At 37.0% G+C, this 22,860-nt stretch overlaps 1 protein-coding gene across 2 annotated transcripts in view; it reads right to left on the bottom strand.

Annotated features, from left to right (window-relative positions):
* pcdh17 (protocadherin 17) overlaps positions 1 to 22,860 on the bottom strand; it is a 68,589-nt gene that overhangs the window by 30,023 nt on the left and 15,706 nt on the right. Inside the window, exons 3-4 of one of the 2 annotated variants that reach the window (XM_038270758.1) lie at positions 10,090 to 10,148; positions 9,763 to 9,932 (exon numbers count right to left, since the gene is read on the bottom strand). In XM_038270758.1, coding sequence (XP_038126686.1) covers positions 9,763 to 9,932; positions 10,090 to 10,148 — 229 coding nt within the window. Of the gene's footprint in view, positions 1 to 9,762; positions 9,936 to 10,089; positions 10,149 to 22,860 lie in introns of both variants that reach the window. The other variant, XM_038270757.1, reaches the window with a different exon arrangement.

The following is a 22,860-nucleotide window of genomic DNA, read 5'->3' as shown; positions in this document are numbered from 1 at the left end:
TGTCTATCATGATCATGGAACTGATAAACACATTGGATTTGCTCTCGTACCGCTCCGTAGGGAGAATTTGTATCTTTGTAGAAACAAGTTTGGAAGAGTTTTTTTTTTTTTCCAGTCATCTCAGCAGAGCTGAATTGTACTCTGCATGATAATGTGGGTTACTGGTGTGTTTACAGCAAACAAGTCAGCCAGCATGTATAAACTGTAAACATCAAATATGAAAACTAATGAAACCACCGTGCCTCACTTTCTATGCACTACTGTGTGCAAGCGAGGCATTAAAACAAGCACATGCAAATTTGTGCATGGGGTAAGGCCTGACATAAGAACAATGAAGGCAGAGCAGTAGCTTGCAAACAGCATTGGGATGCTTGTTTATTAGTGCTTAAGTAGTAAGAGTCATGACTGCTGAGAGAAAAAAAAATTAACAAGCAAATAAATAAATGACTGAAGAATATTACTGGAGCTTTACTGGTCCTGACAGTGTATGGAGGCTTTAACAATATGGATAAAGAGTGATTACCTTTAAATCTCAAATACTCCGCACTAATCCTCATGCTTAGCAGACATAAATTTTTCAGTAAGCTTTAAATAGCATTTGTATTCTGTTCTGCTGGATTTGTATTTTCTTTTTTTCCATATAATATGAGACACTTCAAATAGTACTTGACCATTTCTGGGTTTAGTCTGATTTAGCATTTAGGGTCAGCAGCTCTGGGTTCAGATGCAGGTAAAAAGCCTTCTTAGAGGCATATTAGGCAGACTTTTAAATGTAAAAAAGTCAAACCCTGCTGTGTAGAGAGGTTATGAGGGCACTTAGGAAGAAATAAGAGGTGTTCTCACTCACTGCTTCCATAAACATGCTGTAATTATTTGCTGCGGCAACAGAGTAAAGGGATAATGTCACAGATTTACTGCCTAAGTGGTTAGAGGCAGAGATATTCATCAATCCTCTCCAGCACCAGAGGGTTGGAGATAGGTTACACTGGCTGAATGAGGATTGCGGGTGATCCGCTATGCAGCCGGGTTGAGATTTAGAGGTGGATATCACACCCAACAGCCATCTTTGCCTAAAATAATTCCCATAAGCATGAGCGGAAGGACAAACGAATGGACATAACCCTTTATAAACAACAATCATGACAACAGGATTTAATAAAACTTTGTGCGGTAAAGAAAATAGACTAATCCTTTAAAATCTTCCGTAATGAGAGGGAAGAAATCCTCAGACTGTGATAGTTCCTCTTCCTTCACCCTATAAGATTTTAGGCTTTCCACAGGATTTCAATAGCTTAGCCACAAATCGTCTCACTGCTGTGCGATACCACCAGATCCTCTAAGAATAGGGGTGATCCGGCACATGTGTATGGGCACAAAAACACTCACAAATCTTATCTGACTTTGAGTGATGCATCCTGGAGAACTGCAGACTGTTGATGGCTTTTATATTCCCCACCAGGAAAAGTAAGTTGGTGAGGGTGTAATGAATCAAGCTATCGGGCCGGCCAGGGACAGGCCACGGAAAACCGAGTAGATGAGGGACAGGAAGAGATGAAAGTCTCAGAGACAAATCCCCTCCTACCCAATGGCTTACACAAACAGTTAGAAGAAGCACAAGCGTCTGCCTGTTGTTTTTGGATGATGCTTGTTTTGCTAATCTACTCCCCAAGGCCATACTGCTAAATTTTAGAAACAGCCTTTAGTGGCTTGATGTTAAATCACAACGAACACTTCATTATGGAGATACTAAAAATGATCCAAATTTTTACATTAACGATTTGTGATGAAAAATGCCAACAGGCAAAGAGGAGCTCTGGAATGCACCGAGTCATGCTTAAATGAAAAGGCTCGGTGGAATGACGTACTTTCATATCTGGTTGCAACAACGGGTGTAAACACACCCCCATGGCCTAAATTAATCATGTTTAAACAGACGGACACGATGGCATCACATGAAACCATGACTCCTCCATATGCTACCTGTTTGGAGCAATATTTGTAAGCTGACTAATTACAGTGCTCTCAAATGAAGCCTATCTCTTAGCAGCTGTTTGTCCATTAACCTGTGGAACTGTTATTTTAGTGTTAAAACCAGCATAAATAAACAATGCTCTCATTGCAATACAGAAAACAAACATCATTTTTTTCTTTGTGGCATTACACTCTAGCTGTTCATTAAACAGGAAGGCTAATTTTATTGATCGTTACCTTAAATTCATAATGTGTCTGGTAGTTGCTAGTGTTTTTTTGTGTCAAAAATAACGGGCTATTTCAAGAGGGATTTAATGGGTTCTAAATGTAAACAAACCTTAGGCATGGTGACTTCATTCTAAACTTAAACACAAAGGAATTTCTGGAATTGAAATAATCAAAGCAAATAAAGTATCTCTATCTCTGTCCTTATTTAAAATCATAGGGAAGTCATATTTAAATGTCAAATCATTCTGGCTTAAACATGTATATAAATTTACTCTTTATCAGATGATATTGTCCCAAAGTCAGAACATTTCTATAAAAAAAAAAAAAAAAAAATGCTGTCTTAAAATCCCTTTTTTTTTTTTTTTATTTTATGCAAGCCAGTTAGTTATACGTCAGCTTGTATACCTAAATTTAACCAGTTGATCAAATTTTTTCTCTCATACCATCTTGATTCATATGTCGCAGCTAATATACGCCACGGTTAAAATAAAAAATAAGAATCATTTACTTTCCTATTGGGTTAAGTCCCATTGTTCACAGGGATGGACGTCTGCGTCTTCAGCAGGCATAGAGCCAACAGAACTGGCAGCGTTGCAAGGCAAGGGCTCAAACATGTACGGCTGCAAGCCTTCAACTCCAAACCAAGCTTCTGCCGCCCTGACGTACTCTTCCACAACAACTTCGTCACCTTTAAATTCCTCCTCTAAATAGAAAAAGATTTGATGGAGGACACTCATCCACGACCTCTGACATAAAACTCTCCTCCTCTTGCATGTTTCCTGTTCCTAGCCTTCCTTGACATTGTCGTTCCTAAGTGCTACTTGGTCTCAATGTAATTTCCCATTGGGAACCTACTAGCACTAAGTTGCTAAGAGGTTAGCAAGATACTTCACACCAGCCACAACCATGGGCGTAGGTTTGCATAGGGACCATAGGGACATGTCCCTACCAAAATTTTGGACGGACCTATTTGTCCCTACCAATAATTGGATGTGAACAACATGTTTATAATTTATTATGCAGCAACCGCTTCTTTTCCTCTAGCAGCTTCTCTGCCTGGTAGCTGCAGCTGCCTGCTCTTTCCTGTCCCTTTCACATAGCAGCGCATCAACTGTGCTGCGCGGTTTAACTCTATGATTATTCTGCCTTAAGTTCCGCCTTCTCTCTTTCTGATTGCGTGTTTTCTAGTCTGTATGTGCGCTGGAGCGCGAAAAAAAAAGACGCTAAAATAATTTAATATTGGGCTACGAAACTAGTCCGAATTAAAAAAAATATTATCTACGCTAAAACAGGCGAAAGCTTCTGACTGGAGTTCTGTAAAGAAGCAGGAGAGAGTTTTTTGATTTGTGGAACTTGAGAAATGTAAGTTAACAACGTTAGGATTTTTTTTATTTTATCTTTTAATCAGATAGCCAAAGGCTCCTTAAAGAAGATCTTTTATGAAATGAAACCAGGTGAAACAGAAACGTTTAAACGTTTCCTTTGGAGAAGTTCTGGATGGAGAATATTGACAGACAAAAACTATTTTTTTTTACTTCTTAAATGCTAATATTTTTTTACAATCTTGGTATAATTCCTGCTCTAAGTGGGTCGCTCTGTCAGCTAAAGGCACATTTTAGTGGCCCTATACTCCAGTTTACGATTAATCAATTACTAAATTAGTTCACGATTATTTAAATAATTTGTTAATATGATTAATTGTTTCAGCCATAGATAAAATACATGAAACTAGCTACACAGAGTAACTACAGCCCAGATGTACAACTTCTAATATTAATACTTTAAATGCTCAGTGTCAGTTCCTCTTCTAGTTCCAGTGCACATGTAAATACAAAACATTTATTTTCTGTCCCTTGAATGTATTATTTTGCATGATCCAGAGAGAGCATATTAGATAAAAAAAATAAATAAGAGTGGGGTTTACCTCTGCACAATTCTCTATCTTCAGAAGAAAACACAGGATAAATCCACATATTATAGACTATATTTGGTTATACAGACACTGTCTTAGTTGCACGTAAATTTAAATGCAATCCTTTTTAAAGTGGAAAAAGTCCTAATTCCACATTCATCAGAGCCAGTTATGCTTTAAATACTGATAAACAGCATCTAGTGCATGTAGTGCTTATAAGAGTTGTATTAATGTAGCAAGAAATGCTGCTAAAGCTCACATTAAGCATATTTTTTGCAAAGGACCAATGAAACTGAAGAATAGTGTCCCTACCAAAGTTGAAATCAAACCTACGCCCTTGGCCACAACTAAACTTGCTTGCGAACATTCTGCCACAACAATAAATTACCAATCACATTCACTTTATTCAATCATGTAAAGTCGGGCAGCACTCGAGAATTCGGAATTCAACAGTTGGAACAGCCGCTTCCCTACAACTTTAAAGGAGGCCTAAGGCCATGAAATAGAACATCTGCCTTTATTTCTGGAATAACTAGCATCCCCCCTTTCTACCAGTTAGAAGAGATGGAGGGACTCACACTATATATATATATATATATATATATATATATATATATATAGTGTTGGTGCGTCCTACAGTTAGTTCCGGTCCCATTAAAGTAGACGGAAAAAGAGTACTATACAAAGACAGAGTCAGTTTACTAGCGACAATAATAATAAGCGCCTCAATGCAATGCGTGGGGCATAGAATACCAGTGCATAGAGAGATTGGGAAGCATTTGATGTGACTAAAATGTCAAGCAAAACAATTTTTTTCAACATTAAGTAGATAGGAGGGGCTGGTCCCGGTCCCCTCTACCCTGGGACCAGGACAATTAAGCACTACAGTGATCCTATGATAGCTATAGATTTATTTCAATTTCCAGGACTTGACAGATACCTGCATCTTGCGCAACTGGAAGATTAATTGGTATTAACAGCAAAAAAGTTGCATAAAGTACTTCAAATATCCATCTTTAAGGTTTCTGTCACAGGGGTTGCTTTAGAAAGAAGGCCAGAAAATAATGGAAAAGCTTTAATATAATCTCCCAAATTAAAGCATAAAAATATGATGGCTGTTAAAATGGCAATAAGGAATGAGAACTGTGTATTTTATTGTGTCGTGAGCCATCACTTTCGGTACCCTCACAAGAAAGGGAACTGTTGCTTTTCAAATTTTCATCAGATGAGTAAATGTCAAAAAGTCAGCCTCCCTGTCCGCATGATATGACTGAGTCACATCCTGGCAGTGCCATGGCTCGATCACAATGCCACTTTGGATTCAAAGCTTACTGGAAGTGTTTCAGAAGATGTGCGTCTTCAAGCAGCCTGTCATTCAGCAGCCAGATTGCATGTTGCTTTGTTCATTTGTTGTTTTCAGAATTCACTTGAGCAGAGTCTAAAACGTTTTTTCCCCGCTCGCTTTTCAGCTTGCTTCTCTCTTTTCTCTTTCCCTTTTCTTTCATGATGGTACTGAAACATTCACTATTAACTATGCTTATCCGTAAAAGGGAACACAGATGAAATAAATTGGAAAGATAAGAACTTATTCGTCCTAAACCATTATTGACACATCTCAAATGGAGCAAATGGCAATGTTTATGCAAATACATTCTTCCCTAATGTAGCTAATAACAACGTGAAACGTGCACTCAATTTTCTTTGAGTTAGTACGACTGCTGAGCCCAAATGAAAGTGTTTTCTTTTTCTATTAAAACAATTCTAAACATAAATACAACAAAAATAAAACATATACGTGAATGACTTCTACATACTCTGCTGAGAGGAGTATTTCTATTAAAACGCTGCTTTTCAATAATGAAAGCTATAAAATACAGACTGGGATGCATTTAAATCTAAATTCAAAGCATTCATACAACGAATACATTATCCGACCATGAAGTATGACTGATGTTTGATGGAATTCACTTTTCCAACAGTCAGATAAAGGTTTACTGAAAGCCAAAGTAAAAAAGAGTTTCCATGGCTACATGATTGAAAAGGGCATCTAATATAACTTCTGACCAGTCAATTAATCTTGCAACTGCATTTTATTTTAAATGAAAGGTTCGCCTATAGTGCAAAGTTAATTGCTTTAAATCAAAAAAAAAAAAAAGAATCATGGGGACTAAGGAAAGTTATTGTAGTACTAGAAATTGATGTTTAAGATTGTCTCAAGTGAAAAAGGGTTACTTTTATTTACTACTATGATTATGTTTGACTTTTTCTTTGAAAACACTTAAAAATAGATATTAAACAAAATTAATTATCATTTTACAAAGGACTGTATGCAAAGTTAATAATTTTTTGGGAGTTTGGAAACAATCAAGCTACACAATGAGGTCTGGAAATTCCACCGCAATGAAATTTTATTTAACACTAAATATTCTGGTGTGCCTGTTGCACCGTGCTGCCACAGACAGCTGAAAACGCTACTTTTGAAATTAGAAAAGGGATGAAGTGTAAAGGGATGAATGGACATTCAAACATCACCCACAGAAGCACATTTCTATGAAATATTGTAAGCACTACGTTTTGTGTTGTTCTTACAACATGGAATTCACACTTCGTATTACATCACTGATTCAAAAGAAAACATAAGAAACACAGCCTACAGGATCTATGTAAGATAAAATGCATAAATCTTTCAGTTACAGTTATTGATAAGTATTTGTTGTAAAAAACAAAAACAAAAAAATAACACAAAAATCTTTGTCTAATGTGTTTAAATGAGGATAATTTAAAGTTTTGTTAGGTTAAATATTTGTAATATAATTTCAAACTACTTGTCTACATACCAGCTACATATTTGTGTTTATATACATTTGAGGGAGGACTTGCATCGGTGAAAATAACTGACCAGTCTTGGTATTTCCCTTAATCATCAGATTTATATGCTGGTGGAAAATGTGCGGGTGGATAAAGCTAAAAATACCTGAGAAATTCCATTTCATCACCTTTCACAGTGCTGTCATAGGAACACAAATCATGCTGTCTTCTCACAGCATCCGCACTGTCCTTGTAGTTTCACATTATCCCCCCACACTACCACCCCAGTCCCACTAATCCCTCCCATTTCTGAAACAAAACAGGAGGCGGTATGATTATCATAATCCAGTCGCAGATAATTAGATAGGTCAGGTGGTACACTCAAACAGTGTCCATTCCTCTCCGTGCTCCATCCCCCATTGCCATCCCCCGCCGTCCTTCTTGCTCCCGCTCCATTTGCTTGGACAGCCCTATCAGTGGGTAACATCTCCCAACACCACTGCCGCGTGTCTGTTCATGATAGCAACTGTGGCAGTCATCTCCACAGAGGCGAGCGATGTGCTGCCAGCCTCTCCGGCAGAGCCAGACAAGACCGTATTAATGTCGGCTGCAGGCACGTTGGAGCAATTAATCTCTGTTTAAAACTGGCAAAAAATGCCTTTGATATACTTAAGCTTAATTAATACATTGCTACTAATTTTGTGCGACTAATTAATCAATTTGAGACTGAGCTGTGGTGCTAAGATAGCCAGATTATGTAGTGTAGATGGAAACTATGCTAAACCGCATTCTATAAGGGAGGGAGTTTGTTGAACTAAACCTTTTTTACTGCAGGACAACACACATCCAGAAAGTTTGTAGGAGGAAGAATATTAGGAGAAAAAAAATCCTAAAGAGGGTTTCAAAAGTAGGGTCAAAAAAGAGAAAACTTGGCTTCTTTCAGGCTAAGAACGGAAACTGAGGTGGGGATTGATTGGGACTTGAACTACATGCTCTGTGCACTTGGAGTTCTGTTTATACTGAAGCAGTAAAAGAGGCCACAGTGTTCTGGCAGGAAAGTAAAGAGAGCTACAGAGTAATTGGGAGGGCTATTCTTAGTGTAAAACAGAGGTCTTAAGATGGGATAGAGGGAAGGTTGTAGTGGTGGGTAGAGAAGAAAGACCTATGAACTGTACGCTAAGTGCTTAGATGTACAGGAAAAAAACTGGGATATTGAACCGTGTGAAGCTTCTTTAACCCATTACCTTTTGAGTAAATAAACAGGAGAATGCTTCATGTACATATGTATGAAGTCTATTATTTCAAACCTCCAAGGTTATCACAAGTTAACTTCAATAAAACATAACCAGTGCATGAAACATTTTAATCTCTTGATGTTCTAAGTGTTAACTACTCTTCCTGAACTTCAATGCTTGCCCATAACAAAAAGCCCATTGTGCAATTTCTCTACAAAAAAAAAAGATGCACCTTGAATGCCTCCGCTAAACCTTAGCTAAACCCCTCTGTTATTGACAAAACACAGCCAGCTGCTGTCAGTTAACTGTCTAATCTCCCATCAGGAGATTTCCCCAAACAAGTAGACAGGAAGAAATGGAGCGGGTTTCAAGGAGGAAGGGGGGGGGAACTTACAGATTACACCCTTTCACCAAGTTACCCAGCTTGAGTGTGAGTAAACTTGTGTGAGTGGGATTTGTTGTTCAGGACCTAACTTGTACTGCTAAAGGACCTCACACAAAGGGAGCTTACCGTATTTAAAAGTTGCACCTACCAGGGCACAGACAACTATCAAAAACCTAAAAACAATGTCATACTTTTGTCATGTGCTTTTATGCTTATAAATGTGATCATTTTAGTCCCTTATGGACAATTAAATGAGAACATTTTCAAAATGAGAAACATATGGAGCTTTTTAATTGGCCAATTTCTCTTGCCAACATGTGTGGCTTTTTTTTTTAAATCTAAAAACCAATGAAAGGGAAAAAAATGCTATCTCGTCAGACCCACATATTGCAGCACAGAGTGTTGCACAAATTTTGATTGTCCTTCCGTACAGAGTAAAGCAGCCCTTCTGTTCCCTGGATTAATAGCACCATTATGGAGAATCCATGTTCAGTACACAAGACCATTCTTCATGATCATGTCAGCAAGATACAAACTTTTCAGTGTAGATGTTTCAGTAAATTTGTGTTTTCCTGCAACTTCCATTATGTTAAGCAGGTAATGGTGCGCAACAGAGCAAATCTCCGGTTAAAGCTGCTAGAATCTCAATATATCTCCTTTTACATTTCCTCTTTTTTACCTACTCCATGTATATCTTACATTTCTTGCCTCCCTGAGACCATGCACTAATCATGTAATGTTGCAGGGGGCGACTGTAACAACTCATATCTGGGAAGTTATTGTTCTACACATGTCAGGTGTAATCTGTCCGACCAACAGTGCTTGGAATAATTATTCATATTTAATTACCAAATAGAAGGCTACATCGCCTGCTGTTCTCTAAGTCATTTTCCATGTTCCATTATCAAAGTTTTAGAGATGGGCGCTGAGAGCAAGGGGACTAAAAGGAGAGGTTGAAGTAGTTGAGCTTATAAAAACATAATGGGCTTGTCTGCTTTGATAAACTGAGCTGTGGGTAGCATGCACACACAGTGACACCCTCCAGACCATGTTCACTGAATCGACATTAAATGAGAAAAGAGCAGAGAACAAAGAAAGGTAAGGTAGCACAATGGAGTTTCCTACTACGTGTGTTCGGACAATGACAAAAAAAGTTTGTGTTTGGTCACAGTTTTCTGGCTCTTTTTTTGTCCCGTCTGCTTAGATGTGCCAGGGAGGCTCACCTTGCTCCAGGGGTGGGGGTTTCACACCTGCAGCCTTCAGCTTGAGAGCTTCTTTTGCAGACATATCACAGCAGGAGCCTTTGTTGGTGTCCTGGTCGCTGTCAGCCTGGTCGCTGTCACCATGGCCGCTGTCTCTGAGGCTGGCTCGCTCTGGGTCTTTGAATGTTGAACTACTAAAGAAAAAAAAAAAACCAGACAAGTAAACATCAATATAAACGCTTTTAGATGTAATTGCCAAATTAATACTCTAGTCATTTCTAGTAACAGGGAGTGAATTGAAAACAGAGATCTAAAAAGTAGTGATTACTAATAGACTCCAGGTCTTACCTTTGAACAAACTGTTGTCTGCTACCCATATAATTAGGCTCAGTGGGGAAATTGTCGGTCTGTGAAACAGTGAGAAGAGAATATACAGTGTTATAAACAGAAACCTTTCCTGTTGTACAACAAGAATTTCTAGCGACATATGATTAATTATGCAGAACTGTGAGGTGCAGGACAGATTAGTCTAAAGGAAATAAAAGTGTACCCTATGCTTGGCCAAGGTTTGAACATTTCACTAACCATATGAAACAAGCTAATTAGCCATTGGAGAGTAAACCACACAGTTAAAAATCAGGTCTGGCAGACATCAGATAATCAATGACTCCAAGGACAATTGTCTTGATGAAAACAGAAATCTCTGCAATTGCTGTGTTGAGCCGTTGGCTAGACATCTATTAGCTAATTTACAGTACAAACTGCACAAGAATAAGAATGTCTGTTGAGCCTTAATTGTTCCAATTGGAAACTGCTAAATCGCTAAATTCAAAACCCTGCACATTGTTCCCTTAAACCAGTAAATCAGAGCATTGAGAACTAATGTGTTTATTGTTGGATCATGCAGAAGAGGCTTTGTCTAAGATTGATTAATGAAAGCTTAAATAAAATACAACTTACAAACTTGAAACAAGCCTTTAAGATCCTTCTAATAATAATTGTCCAAAAATTCTCACGCATTCTTCTTGACAGAACTGGTATAACAGCAAGGTTGCCAGTTCTGTCTCTATTGATTGAGTTTAGGGGTCTCATTTATCAAAGAGTGTGTGGGATCTATGATAAAAATATGAAAATGGCATATGCAAGAAGATTTCAGATTTTTCAAACAATGTACATGCACAAAAACAAACCAATTTCCTCAATAAATCATACTGATGCGTATAAGTGTGTGCACAAGGCTCCACAGAATGTCCAGGCCTCTACACGGCTGACATTCAGCAATAACCGGTCCATGCAAAGCAACGCATAAAATGTCAAAGTATCTGATCAATGTTATTTCATGGTTACTAATAGTAACCACAGGTAAAGTAAAAAAAAAACTAAGGCTAACATAGATGTGGTGGTGAGTGAGGTGGATATCCAGATCAGTATGTATGGTTGCCACGGTAGAGGGGAGACAAATAAAAGAAAGTATAATAAATGACAGAGTCTGATAGGGACTGATCATATATAAAAGGACATCTAATGCAGCATTCAGCAATGGGCTGGCTGTAATGCCTCAGTTTTATGGATAAGGTATTTTCTTTCTAAAAGTCGGTTCAAGTAGAGAATCAAGTGTTAAACACTTGTCCGACCGTTTGAGTAGGTAATAGCTGAGTGAAACCCCTGGTTAACAGCTGCATTTAATTATTAAAATAAAACATAAAGAAAGCCTGAAATCTGGTTAAACTGGCCACCAAGCTAGTTTTAAGATTTTTTTGTGAACAAAAAAAAAAGGATCAGTTACATCAGCATATAATATTTAGATACTCCCAATCTAACTATAGATGAGCAGGTTTTATTTGATCTTTATTAAAATGTGGCCTGAAGCCATGTTTATTTAACACTCATAATAAAAAATGAATATATAACTACAGTTTTTTAAATGTATATGAAATTTTATGTACAACAGAATACTAATTATCAATATTTATTTTCATTCTTTTAGAGCTGTGCAGCCAGCTACCCTTCTGTTGTTTTAAGACATTGAAGTAGTGCACACTGACCTCCTGCTGAAAAGGTCTATGGTCTATAAAGTCTGATCAGCTGATAAACCAGTTATTACCATGAGGCAAGAGAATCCTAAATCTCCCATTTTCCAAGTCCAGCAGAGCAGCATCCTACGCTCAATATTACACATGGGTGTCACGGGTGTAAAATGTTAAGAGCATTCAGTGTGATTGCCGCACAAATGCTTAAATGATTGTACTGATCACATTGTTGATCATCGGGGAGATGAATGTGATGGTGAGCAAACATTTACGTGTTGCATGTGCTTGATTAAGGATTTGAGCTGTGCGTAACTAGTGTGAGCACGAGTTGCACCTAAATAAACTGATATGAAACATCAGAGAAGACTAAATCTGGCTTAGGTTCTCCACCTCTCCATCTTTTTTGCCGTTTTCTCCTTTTCTCCATAATGTTTGAATACATGGGTCAGATTTTGTTTGAAGGACCTCACATTTCCATTCCATTTCCATGTTTGTTTCTGACAGATCACAACCTTTGCAGGGAAAGTGACATACAAAGGTTTCAGGTCTCATTTTATCCCAATGCAAGCTTGATAAATCAGACCCCAGATCTTTGTGATATCCTGTACAAATCCCTGACTTTGAACCCCACAGGCCAATCTCTAATTTGGTGATATGCATGGGGTAAATGTTTATTTAGAAAACCCACTTTTGCTTAGATTTATACATCTAAGCTGATATTCTAATTTGTGATGTCATTGATTCTTAATATCATGCATTTTGTGAAGAACTGACTACAATCATCACATAATGCTACCACCTCCATGCTTCACAATTGAAATGGTGTTCTCAGGTCCAACTTTTTCCTCAATTCATTGATAGCCATAATGACTGAAAACTTTAATCACATTGTGATCATGTCTAATAATTAAGGTCCCTCGCTGCTTGAATTTATGGCTTTTAAATACAGGGTTTCTTTTTACCCAGATTTTCCTTTCTACTTGATATGCACATTTTGCAACACATAACCCATCTCCTTCTTGAACAGTATGATAGCTGCACATTACCATTCTGTTTATACTTGCATATGTTGTTGTTCAAACTGATAAAAGTGGAAACCACTGTATAAATTGTTTTTTATATATATATATATATATATATTGGTAATTAAGAAACAGGATTCTTTTATGCATTGCTAACTAACCTAAAAAGTTCAGTCAAATTCATTTTCAGGCTGCGGGGGAAAAAAAGTACATGTGCTTTACTGTAACATTACGAAACATTTTGACATGTGTGACAAAGTGTAGTATTATATTTCAATACCTGTATAAGGCTCCCTGCATAAATGGCACAAATGCGTAATCCTCTGGACTGTATGCAGCACCACCTTACAGAATGGATCAATCACTTCGGCAATAAGGCACTCTATCTTTCTCCCAGTCTTACTTGCTTAGTAATTATATCAAACCACAGTGTATTGGGAATTTTAATCATGTTTAGGAGTTAAAAGGTCAGAAAAACTGCAGTGTGCCTACTGGCATTTGAAAAAAAAAATAGACCAATAACAAAAGGTATTTTGTAAAAAAAAAAAATATATATGAAATGTTTAACAGTATATTTTATGTTCCGATTATTGCAAGAGATTAATAAATTTCCTGTTGTTTATTGGTAGGAATGACTGAAGCAAATGTCTTAAAGAGAAACTGCTTTCACGCTCTTGTGGCTGCATTCATCACAGCAACACAAATAATTACACTATGTTGTGCACAACTCTGTCTGAAATTCATAGCGGCGAAATGTCATGTTTGGTGAGTAATGCGTCGTTGTGCCAGGCTTTTTCACATGCACAGCTTGACTCACGGTCGATAGAGTATTTCAATGTCATCTGTGCCTTGCAGTGGCTCAGTATGAAAAAAGTGTGTGTGAAGGTCAGACAGGCCACCTCAGTTCTCTGACCTTCCATGCTTTTGCAAACACCTTTATCTCTACCTCAACACTTTATTCCACTTCAGCCTTCAATATTAAACGAAAGCGCCCACGGAATATATCAAAGGCTGGAATCTGACCATAAAGCAAAAGAAGAAGGAAGTTTGAAATTATTTGGCAATGACAGGATAAGAGCAGCTGAAAAGTGTTCTTTTTTAAAAGTAATGAAATAATTTTAAATTAGAGAAGAAGAAAATGGAAGATGGAAATCTTGAATAAAAGTAATGTGCCCCATCTGTACTTTCTCTGACCATGCAACCAACCCTGGGCATGCTTTTCTCATGACTCACGTGATTGGGCATTACTAATACATTTTGATTTTGGTGATTCATATTCCTTTGTAGTCATGAACAAATCAAGATACAAAGTCTCAAGAAAAATGTTTTTCCCACCTGTAATTCTTCTTAACACAGAAAAAAAACATGCCTTTAGCTAAAGAAGCAAGCAACTCACTGCACACAAGCCAATAAAAAACACATTAGACCACTTCATGGAAACCTCTTTCCTGCCAATTAAGAGTTCTGGCCGATCTTCAGCCTCCATCTCTTCCTGTCTGACCATATCGCCCAGCACTTTCACTACAATGGGCCACTTTCCAATTAATGGGTCGATAATGGTCAGCATGAACTGCTTTCCACTGCGAAAGTCAGAGCCCACAATAAATACAGGATAATTTGAGGCAAGATGTTAAACTGAATTCGACACTGCATAAATTCCCTTTGCATCACAGGTATCATTATTTGTACCTAAACCTGAAAACCAAAACTGGTTTAAATGTTTCCCTGTCTCATTGAATGAGGATCTGAGTTATTAGCTTAAAGAGCTACAGAAGTGCAGAACCTGTTCAATAAAAGATGAATCTAGCACACACTGTGCATGTATCAGCAAAGGCTCTTCTTGTTTGGTGGTTTGGATGAATTTTCCAAAGGCATGTGTTGCTGAAGTGCAGTAAATGATGTGTTGTATCTAGTTCATGGAGCAAGGTCACAAAGGTCACTGAGACACTGAACACAGTGAGACTGAGTAAGTGTAAAAAGCTCCACTCTATTCTGTATTCCCATTGAGGCCCCTAAGACTGACCGACGAGACAGCAGGCGATTGAGACAAATGGGACGAGAATATTGGAGTGCTGTTCCCCTCTCGGGGCAAAGTAGTTGATTCTGGTTTACTGTTTGCTTATGTGTGGTTATATTTGTGCACTGCTACCATTTTTGTGTGCATTTGATATCCTACGCAGGGATGGTGAACAAGGACAAATTGCAGCTTCTCTTTCACACATCAGTGGATTGCTCGCTTTTATTCAAAAGAGTACACCCCCTTCACCTATTCTGAGAGGTATGATTCATGCGTTTCTCCTTTACTGTCTTCATGAAACACAGAGTGACCTACACATGTATTGGCACCCAATCATAATGTCAAAACCCTGAAAATAAACTCCTCTTTTTTACGTAATACAATCACATATAAACAATAATCATATAAGTACATATATTCAATGGGTAATGAAATACGACAATGCAAAATAACAGCTAAATAAATCTCTGCAAAATTTCATGTGATTATTTGCACCCTAGCTGTTAAGACTTTCCCCAACCCCTATAACGCAATAAGAAATTTTTCTCTTGTAACATTTCTTCAAGTCAAAGAATACAGGAAAAGCTCTCTGATCATGTTTTTCGCATCTGTTCAGAATGTCCAACAACATTTTCCCAATCAAATTATCTCTTCCCTTCAGCATTAAGAGAATTGTTGCCAAAAAGCTTATTCTAGATAATTTATTGCTTCAAACTCACCATTTATCATAACATCGAGTAGAGCAGAATAGATCTGAGCATATTATGTTCAAGGAACAAATTGACTTTTGTTGAAATGGCTTATTTAAATTCATTTAGAATATATAAACAATAGAATAGTTGTTATAAACAGTTGATAACATAAAAATTTCCCACTTTTATGTTACCATAAGACTTGGAGATTTTACTTACAATCTTTAAATTAAACTTTAAATGGTTAAGAGGAATGAGGCACATTTATATTAAATTCACATTGTAAGTAAACTCTATAAAACGGCAAGTGTTTTTTTTGTCTGCTTGAGATTTGCAGAAAGATGGATATCTTTATGCAATGATCCACCAAACAGGTCATAATAATAACTCAAAAGGTTGGATTTTTCCCTTTTTCACATATTTTAACTTACCTTTCTGTGGTGTGTCAGATGCTGCACATATTTTGTATTAAAGCATTAACTAAACACTTTTTTAAACCTACTAATCTAAGCAGATTAGAATGCACTATACTCTTAGTAAGAAACCCCACAGAAAAACTCTGCACCTCAGTTTTTATATTGGTAAAAAAAAAAATTATCTGCTGTGTATCTTAATGCAAATATAAGGATGTAAATATAAGGAAGGTTACCAAGTACATGAGCACCAGTCACAGAGAAATATAGGAAAAATGAGAATGTAATAAAACCTGGAAATAGCAGAATGCAGATGAGCAAAAAGAGTATGTAATGGTGGGATGGGAAAAGTAGTAAAGTGAGAGCACGCTATAAGAAGTAAGAAAATGAGGGACAAAGTTAAAAGACAATCATTGAATTGCATCAATTATCTAGTGGTGGAGGAGCAACTTTAGGTGATCAGATCTAATTAGCATTGAAAAGTTCTTCCTAAAGATAAGAGACTATCAAACCAATGATCTTAAGTGAACTTAGAGCCAACACTGTCTATCCAAATAGCGCAAATCGGTAAGGACACTTAAGAGAAATCGGAAGTGAGTTAGATGTCGCTATGATAAGTGCTCTCCAAATGGTGTTGGCAGTAAGAAAGGAAGTTGGAAAAGGAAGCTGGAGGCTTTCTACAGCTAGTTCATTTAGCATAGGGACCTCTATACGTTCCTGTCTGAGACACTGGTTAAACTTGTTATTTCTTCAAAAGAAAGAAAATGGATAGAAAGTTCAGCAACACAGTAAGACTTGCATTAATTTTACGTCATGGCAGCACCTTGGCTTTGTTTTTACATAAAATGTGGAATGTTTGGGTCTGTCTGACTTTGTAAAAGTAGAGTTTTGCTGCAACAGTTTTAGGTGTTGAAAGAGAGATAGAGAACATAATGAAAGGATGACAGACATGGTCTGGAGATGTACAGTAAACTACATTTTGCAGAATGTTATGTTGGTTGGATGGCAAACTCATATTAAGCATTTACATCATATGCTGCACCTCTTGCCTCCATTAGTAGTTTTTATTGACTGTTTTCATATTAAATTATTTTTTTAATATAATTGTATTTTTTTCCCTTCTGTATCAGTGCAAACACATCATTTGCAGCTCTTTTAATTTATTTTCCACTGCTTGACTTTTCACTGGTCCTTTAATGCTCCATCATCAATGCCATCTCTACGAATGAACACCTGCATGTTCAATCACAAAGGCGTGGGAATTCGCAGCCTTATATGTAATTATTGGGGCGCTAATTATACAGATTTACATTTCTCGCTCACTAACGCACAGGTGGACTGCATCACGTTTATTAAGATCATTTACAATATTTTACTGAAGTTACAAATGTTTGTTGAATCTGACATGTTGCGTTCATAAAAGCCCATGAGAAATTTACAACAAGAATAAGAAAATTTTGTTGCATGAGGCCCAGTAAGTCTAAACAGTCCTAATGGACAGTGGCGTTGCTGATACTTAAATGAGAATCAGGGTTGAAAAAGAGATACATTCCTTACTTCCTTAATCATTGTGAACATCAGCTTTCTGTGTATTTATGTCAAATTGAAATCCTAATATTGCATGCATATTTGTAAATGTGCTAACATACAAGCCAAACTTCTAACACATTAAGAGTAAGAAATGGTATTAAATGTGGCCCAGTATGGTTGCCATTGTGCACTGACATGGAAAAGCACTTGAGTGCTCACTCAAACTTGAAACCAACACATTTGGTTGGCATCACATTTTATGGAAAGTAGGGAATGCTTGAAAAGTGGTATTAAATTCAATATACTGATATAGCTCTAAACAGATCATTACAGGTCCTTCACATATATATTTCCCCCGTAGGACATCAGGCTGAATTTGAATTACAAAAAAATTAACCAGTTGATAAGTTAGTGTGAAAAGAATTCTGTATGGAAAGATTCATAGCTGTTAACATAACCTTTAACAGTAGCAAAAATAAAAGATAAAAAGTGCTGCTATAAACAAGAATAATAAAATCAGTTCTAATATTCTCTCCTGGTTTCAATTCTATTATATGTAAGCAACATCCAAACACAGCCTCAAGCACAATTCTAAGGGGCCCGAGAGAGTTGTGTTGTTGATAAAGGTCCAAAATAGCACTTCAACTAGTACCTCCCAAGTGTGAACAAGTGCAGCTACAAAAATGACATGAGGCAGAGCTAAAATCAAGCATGCATACTCAGCAAGCCTTTGAGTACAGTTTAAAAAAAAAAGCTAATCAGTAGGTTTAGTCGTCTAAATCACACAGGCCCTCCAGAAGACCCTTTAAACTTTAAAGCAATGAAACAGCATGGGGCTTTTTAAAATACATTTACATATGATTTATGCCCGAGTCTGACGTGACAGTTATACTGAAAAGGTTAATGTGTAGGTTTGAAGGGTTTTGAAAACACTTTTTTTTCTTGACTATAAATGTAGCTCTGTGCACATACAGAACTCATTGCTCTAGTAATTAAAACTGATAAGGTATTTTTCTTTGCATCATGATGTTTTCCACATGTAAAAGGAAGGGAAACGCTAATCGGAACAAATGAGCTAATTCTTCATGCAAAATATAATGCTCTAGTGTAGCAGATTTGACATATGTGCAATAATAAACCTTTTCTATGGTCATTGCCCATTAATTTGTATCTGACTTGGAATGTGCTTAGGAGGATGGACCTCCATGATGTTTAAAAACATCAGTGACCCGACAAAAATGCCTCCTGGATAGGTGTCAAAATGACCTCAGAAAAACTGAGCAATAGTCTGGTTGCCTCAGATTAAAGCCTATTTTGTGGTTTTCCATACATCAATTATGCAAATTGTTATTTTTTTCATTACAATGAGACCTAAATTCATGTTCAGCACATTTTTATCTGTAATACCATCAAGAAAGTAAAGCAAAGTAAAGAGAAAGATTATGTGAAAACCAGGACTGATGTAATGATAAAATATCACTTCAGACCATAACAGAAAGTATTGATTATTCGTTCCACCTAAAGAAATGAGTCCTTAAAATAAATCCTTACAATCTCTTATCTGCTTTTCATCGGTTGCTGTAGTCAATTTGACAAAACAACACATCTAACAGAAGTCAAGCTAAATAAAGACAAACAAATAATCATCTGTTGGTGCCTCTGTGGTGTTGAAGTATCATCTGTGTTTATTATAGAGCCACCTCGGGGCTATAGTTGAAAAGAAGCTCCTTTATTATGAAACTGGCGAATTCAATCTAACTCTGTCCGCATATCTTGTAAGCCATTGCCACATAATTCAAAGAGATTTGTACATTTTTCTTTTTCTTTTATGTGCAAGAGCTTTCATTTATTGGAAACAGTAAATTTTCCTTTATTACTTTGTGCTAAGAACTCCTTTTTTAACAGAGTACATAAAGAGCAGCACTTCTTGCTTGATGATTAATTCCTCAATTCAGTACTTATGAATAATATGGACTAAGTTTTATTGGGGCTCACTTTTGATATCTCATGCAACAACAAACAAGCGTAATTTAACATGCATGTGATGTGGCAAAACTGCAAATATATGAATCCAAAGGAAAAACTTAATGGGAATAATAAAGAAATTGAAATTTCAAGGTGAAAAATATTTTTTTTTCAAAATGAATAAAATGACGAAGAAAAAAGAAACAGCAAAGGCATTCAGTGCAGTTACTGAAGAAACTATTATTCCATTTGAAGTGTTGCCTGAGAAATCATAAACATGTAATTTTGCATTTCTGTCTACAAATGGCTGCTTTAGTCTCATCTGAGGAAGTTTTTAGCACAATTTGAAGAGCTGCATTCTCTTTACCAGAAACAGTGTATGAGTGCCTTACAAAGAAAGAGCCTTTCTTTGTAAGGCACTTTATCCATTTGTAATTATGTTTGTCTTTTAATCTTGAAAACTACATCAGTTTTAAAGACACCGCCCCCCCACTGTTAAACTTTAATTTGAATTTATCACCATCCTGATAAAAGGCTGATACACATAATCCACACACAAAGACTACCACTTGAGTAGCTAGAGATTTATCGGCCAGTTCACCTCAATATAAGAAAAGAACTTATCACAACCAAACCTGATTTACTTTTCTAGACTCTACAAGATGTACAAGATGTATTGTCTAGATGAGCATGGAATGATACAGAATAGTTAATACACTTCTGATATCAATATATTTAAAAATCTGGTTGTAGCTCCTTTGCATGTAATTGATTCATTAATAGGGCGATGAAAAAGTGATTTGATTGTAATGTTGACCAGGATCCCCTTGGGTAAAGATTATAATAAGCTGCAACACTGAGAAACTGAGGCAGTGTTTATGGCAAACAGTCAGCGCCATGTTTTTCAAAAATTGAAGCAAAAAAGTCTTGTCTATAGCTCCATTTAAAACACGATACTCATGCAAGATTTACAAACAGATAATAGGTAGGGTTATTGCAAAGCGAGTCAAAAGTTTATAACTTTTGTGCCCAGACAGCTATGCCTGTATTTAAATCGAACTTCAGATTCAGATATGCTCATACATTTGGACTCTGCTGGGTCAAAGCCACTTTTGTTGTATTAGAAAAAATCTTAACTATTAGGTAACCCCTGGCAGGCTAAAAGACAGTTATTTTGGCAAATGTCTCAACTTAAATAATCTCCATTAGCCTCTTTATCCTTCTATTTACCCTTATCTGTATAGACTAAATGTGTGAAAAATTATATTGAAAATAATATTCTTTAAAACAAAATAAGCGTTAAAGTTTTTACGGTGTACCTGAAAAAAAAATAAGCCACTCAAAAGGAAGTACATGTTGGCCTTCCTTGTCTTTTATTGCCCATTTAAATTCACATAAGACTTAAGTCTTACAGTATGTTTTAAAAAGCCCATGTCAAATAAACGAGCAATTACATTCTTGTGAAGGAGGAGAGGCTTAAATGAATGCACTGCTAAAAGAATAACATTCAAGCTCCATCACACTCAAATAAGACTTAAGTTTAAAGAATCTTTACATAGAAATAAATATATCTCAGCTATCCATCTACTCTAAAGTAAGAAAGAAAGATCCTAAAGTAAGAGAGAAGGATATCTACAAAGTCTCAAGAAGTTCAAATATAGCTTGACTATTTAACCAAAAATGAGGAACATCTAATCAAGCAGTTTGGAGATCAGTAAATGGGTCCAACAACAGAAATGTTTTACCAATGTACAGGAAAGAATTCCAGCAGCTAATAGCAGATATTCCATTTTTTGTGTACACATTTTAGAAGAAAACCATGACCTTATGAACACACTAGGTGGACTAGAAAAGCTTTCAAATACTGCTCTTCATCGATGTTAGGGTCTCATGGTCATCTTTTTGGATACTGAGAAGCAGTGGCGGCTGGTGAAAAATATTTTTGGTGGGGCTGATATAGCCTAGTGTATGTCTCCAACTAACGGAATAAGAATTCAAATAAACAATTGGACAATACATACAATTTAACAGTAATGATTTAATTTACTATATAATAACAGTAACAGTGATGATTTGGGTCACTGTGACGGGGTTCTTTGGCCTCCAAGAATCCAGGCTCAGTCAGGTTACCGGTGTTGGTGATTTATTGTGCTCAAAAACTCAAAACAGGGTGCAAAAGAAACTAAACATATACAAGATCGTCTGGGCTTCAGCCTCCCTCCAGTTACCAGCAACAAAGAAACAGAAAACAAAAATGGCCGCTCTTCTTCCCACAGCCCTCATTAAATAGTTTAAGCCCCTACCCTCAGGCTCTCTCAGACAATTGATGTACAAAAACAAATAATTTTTACAACTTAATTCTTTTACACAGATTCATTGACTTATTCAATTACACCAAACTGGGTTTGAACCCAGCAAAGACGCAGCCAGACTGAAGATGACAAGTCCCCGTAGCATAAACACGTGCGCACACACACACACACACACACACACACACACACACACACACACACACACACACACACACACACACACACACACACACACGGCTAACCCCACTGAAATATTAAGTGTGCACCCTCAATACGCCAGCAGGTAACCAGGAACAGCTTGTGTGTTTTAAGTTCATGGAGCTACTGGGCTCAGCGCGAGTGTATTGGTCCTCACAAACACAGTATAACAGGAATGTGTGTGTGGCGCGCAAAGTTAGAGAGGTTGTTTTAAGCGACAAGGTGGATTCGTCGCAGTCACAATAACCATGACATGAAATGTTCATATCCTACAACAGGGATGTTCTTCTGGCAAACGGGTAGATAAATAAGGATCTCACCGAATTTGGTGGAAGCTGCATCTCGTTTGTTCCATTCGCCATCTTCCCTCTAATTGTCTGCACCTGCGCTTGGGTGCAGAAGCCTGTTAAAGCGCAGTATTTTCAGCGCCCCAAGACCATAAAGTTCCGAGACGCTGATTGGCCATTAAATTCACCTAGCAATAGTACATGATTGACAGATTCTCTGCAAATGTGGGGCTGTCTGATCAGCGCCCCCAGAACAGAGACGGTAGGAGTCTGTCTGTGGAAATCCACAAATTAATGATAGTAGGTAGGGAAATGTAGTTTATAAAATTTGTTTTGCTTATAGGTACACAGTCTAGAGAGTAAAACTGACATTTAGGAGTTAATTTCTAAAAATATATTTTACGTTTCTCTCTTCTTATCAGGGAGGGCGGTGCCCCAGCGCCCCCTATGGGCCGGCCGCCACTGCTGAGAAGCCAATTATAAAAGATCTAGCAAATTATACATTTTTGACATAATATTTTTGAATTAACATTTTAACAAAAACAAAAAGTCTAATAATACAGATTCAGCACTGAATATTTACACAGAGGACTATATATGAAGTTTATAAGACTATATAAAACAGTATTGCTCATGCAAGCTGCTAGTTGTTC

Source organism: Cyprinodon tularosa, unplaced genomic scaffold (assembly GCF_016077235.1).
Source record: "Cyprinodon tularosa strain WSP-4 unplaced genomic scaffold, ASM1607723v1 ctg775, whole genome shotgun sequence".
NCBI lineage: Eukaryota > Metazoa > Chordata > Actinopteri > Cyprinodontiformes > Cyprinodontidae > Cyprinodon > Cyprinodon tularosa.
This window is presented reverse-complemented; position numbering and strand designations above follow the sequence as displayed.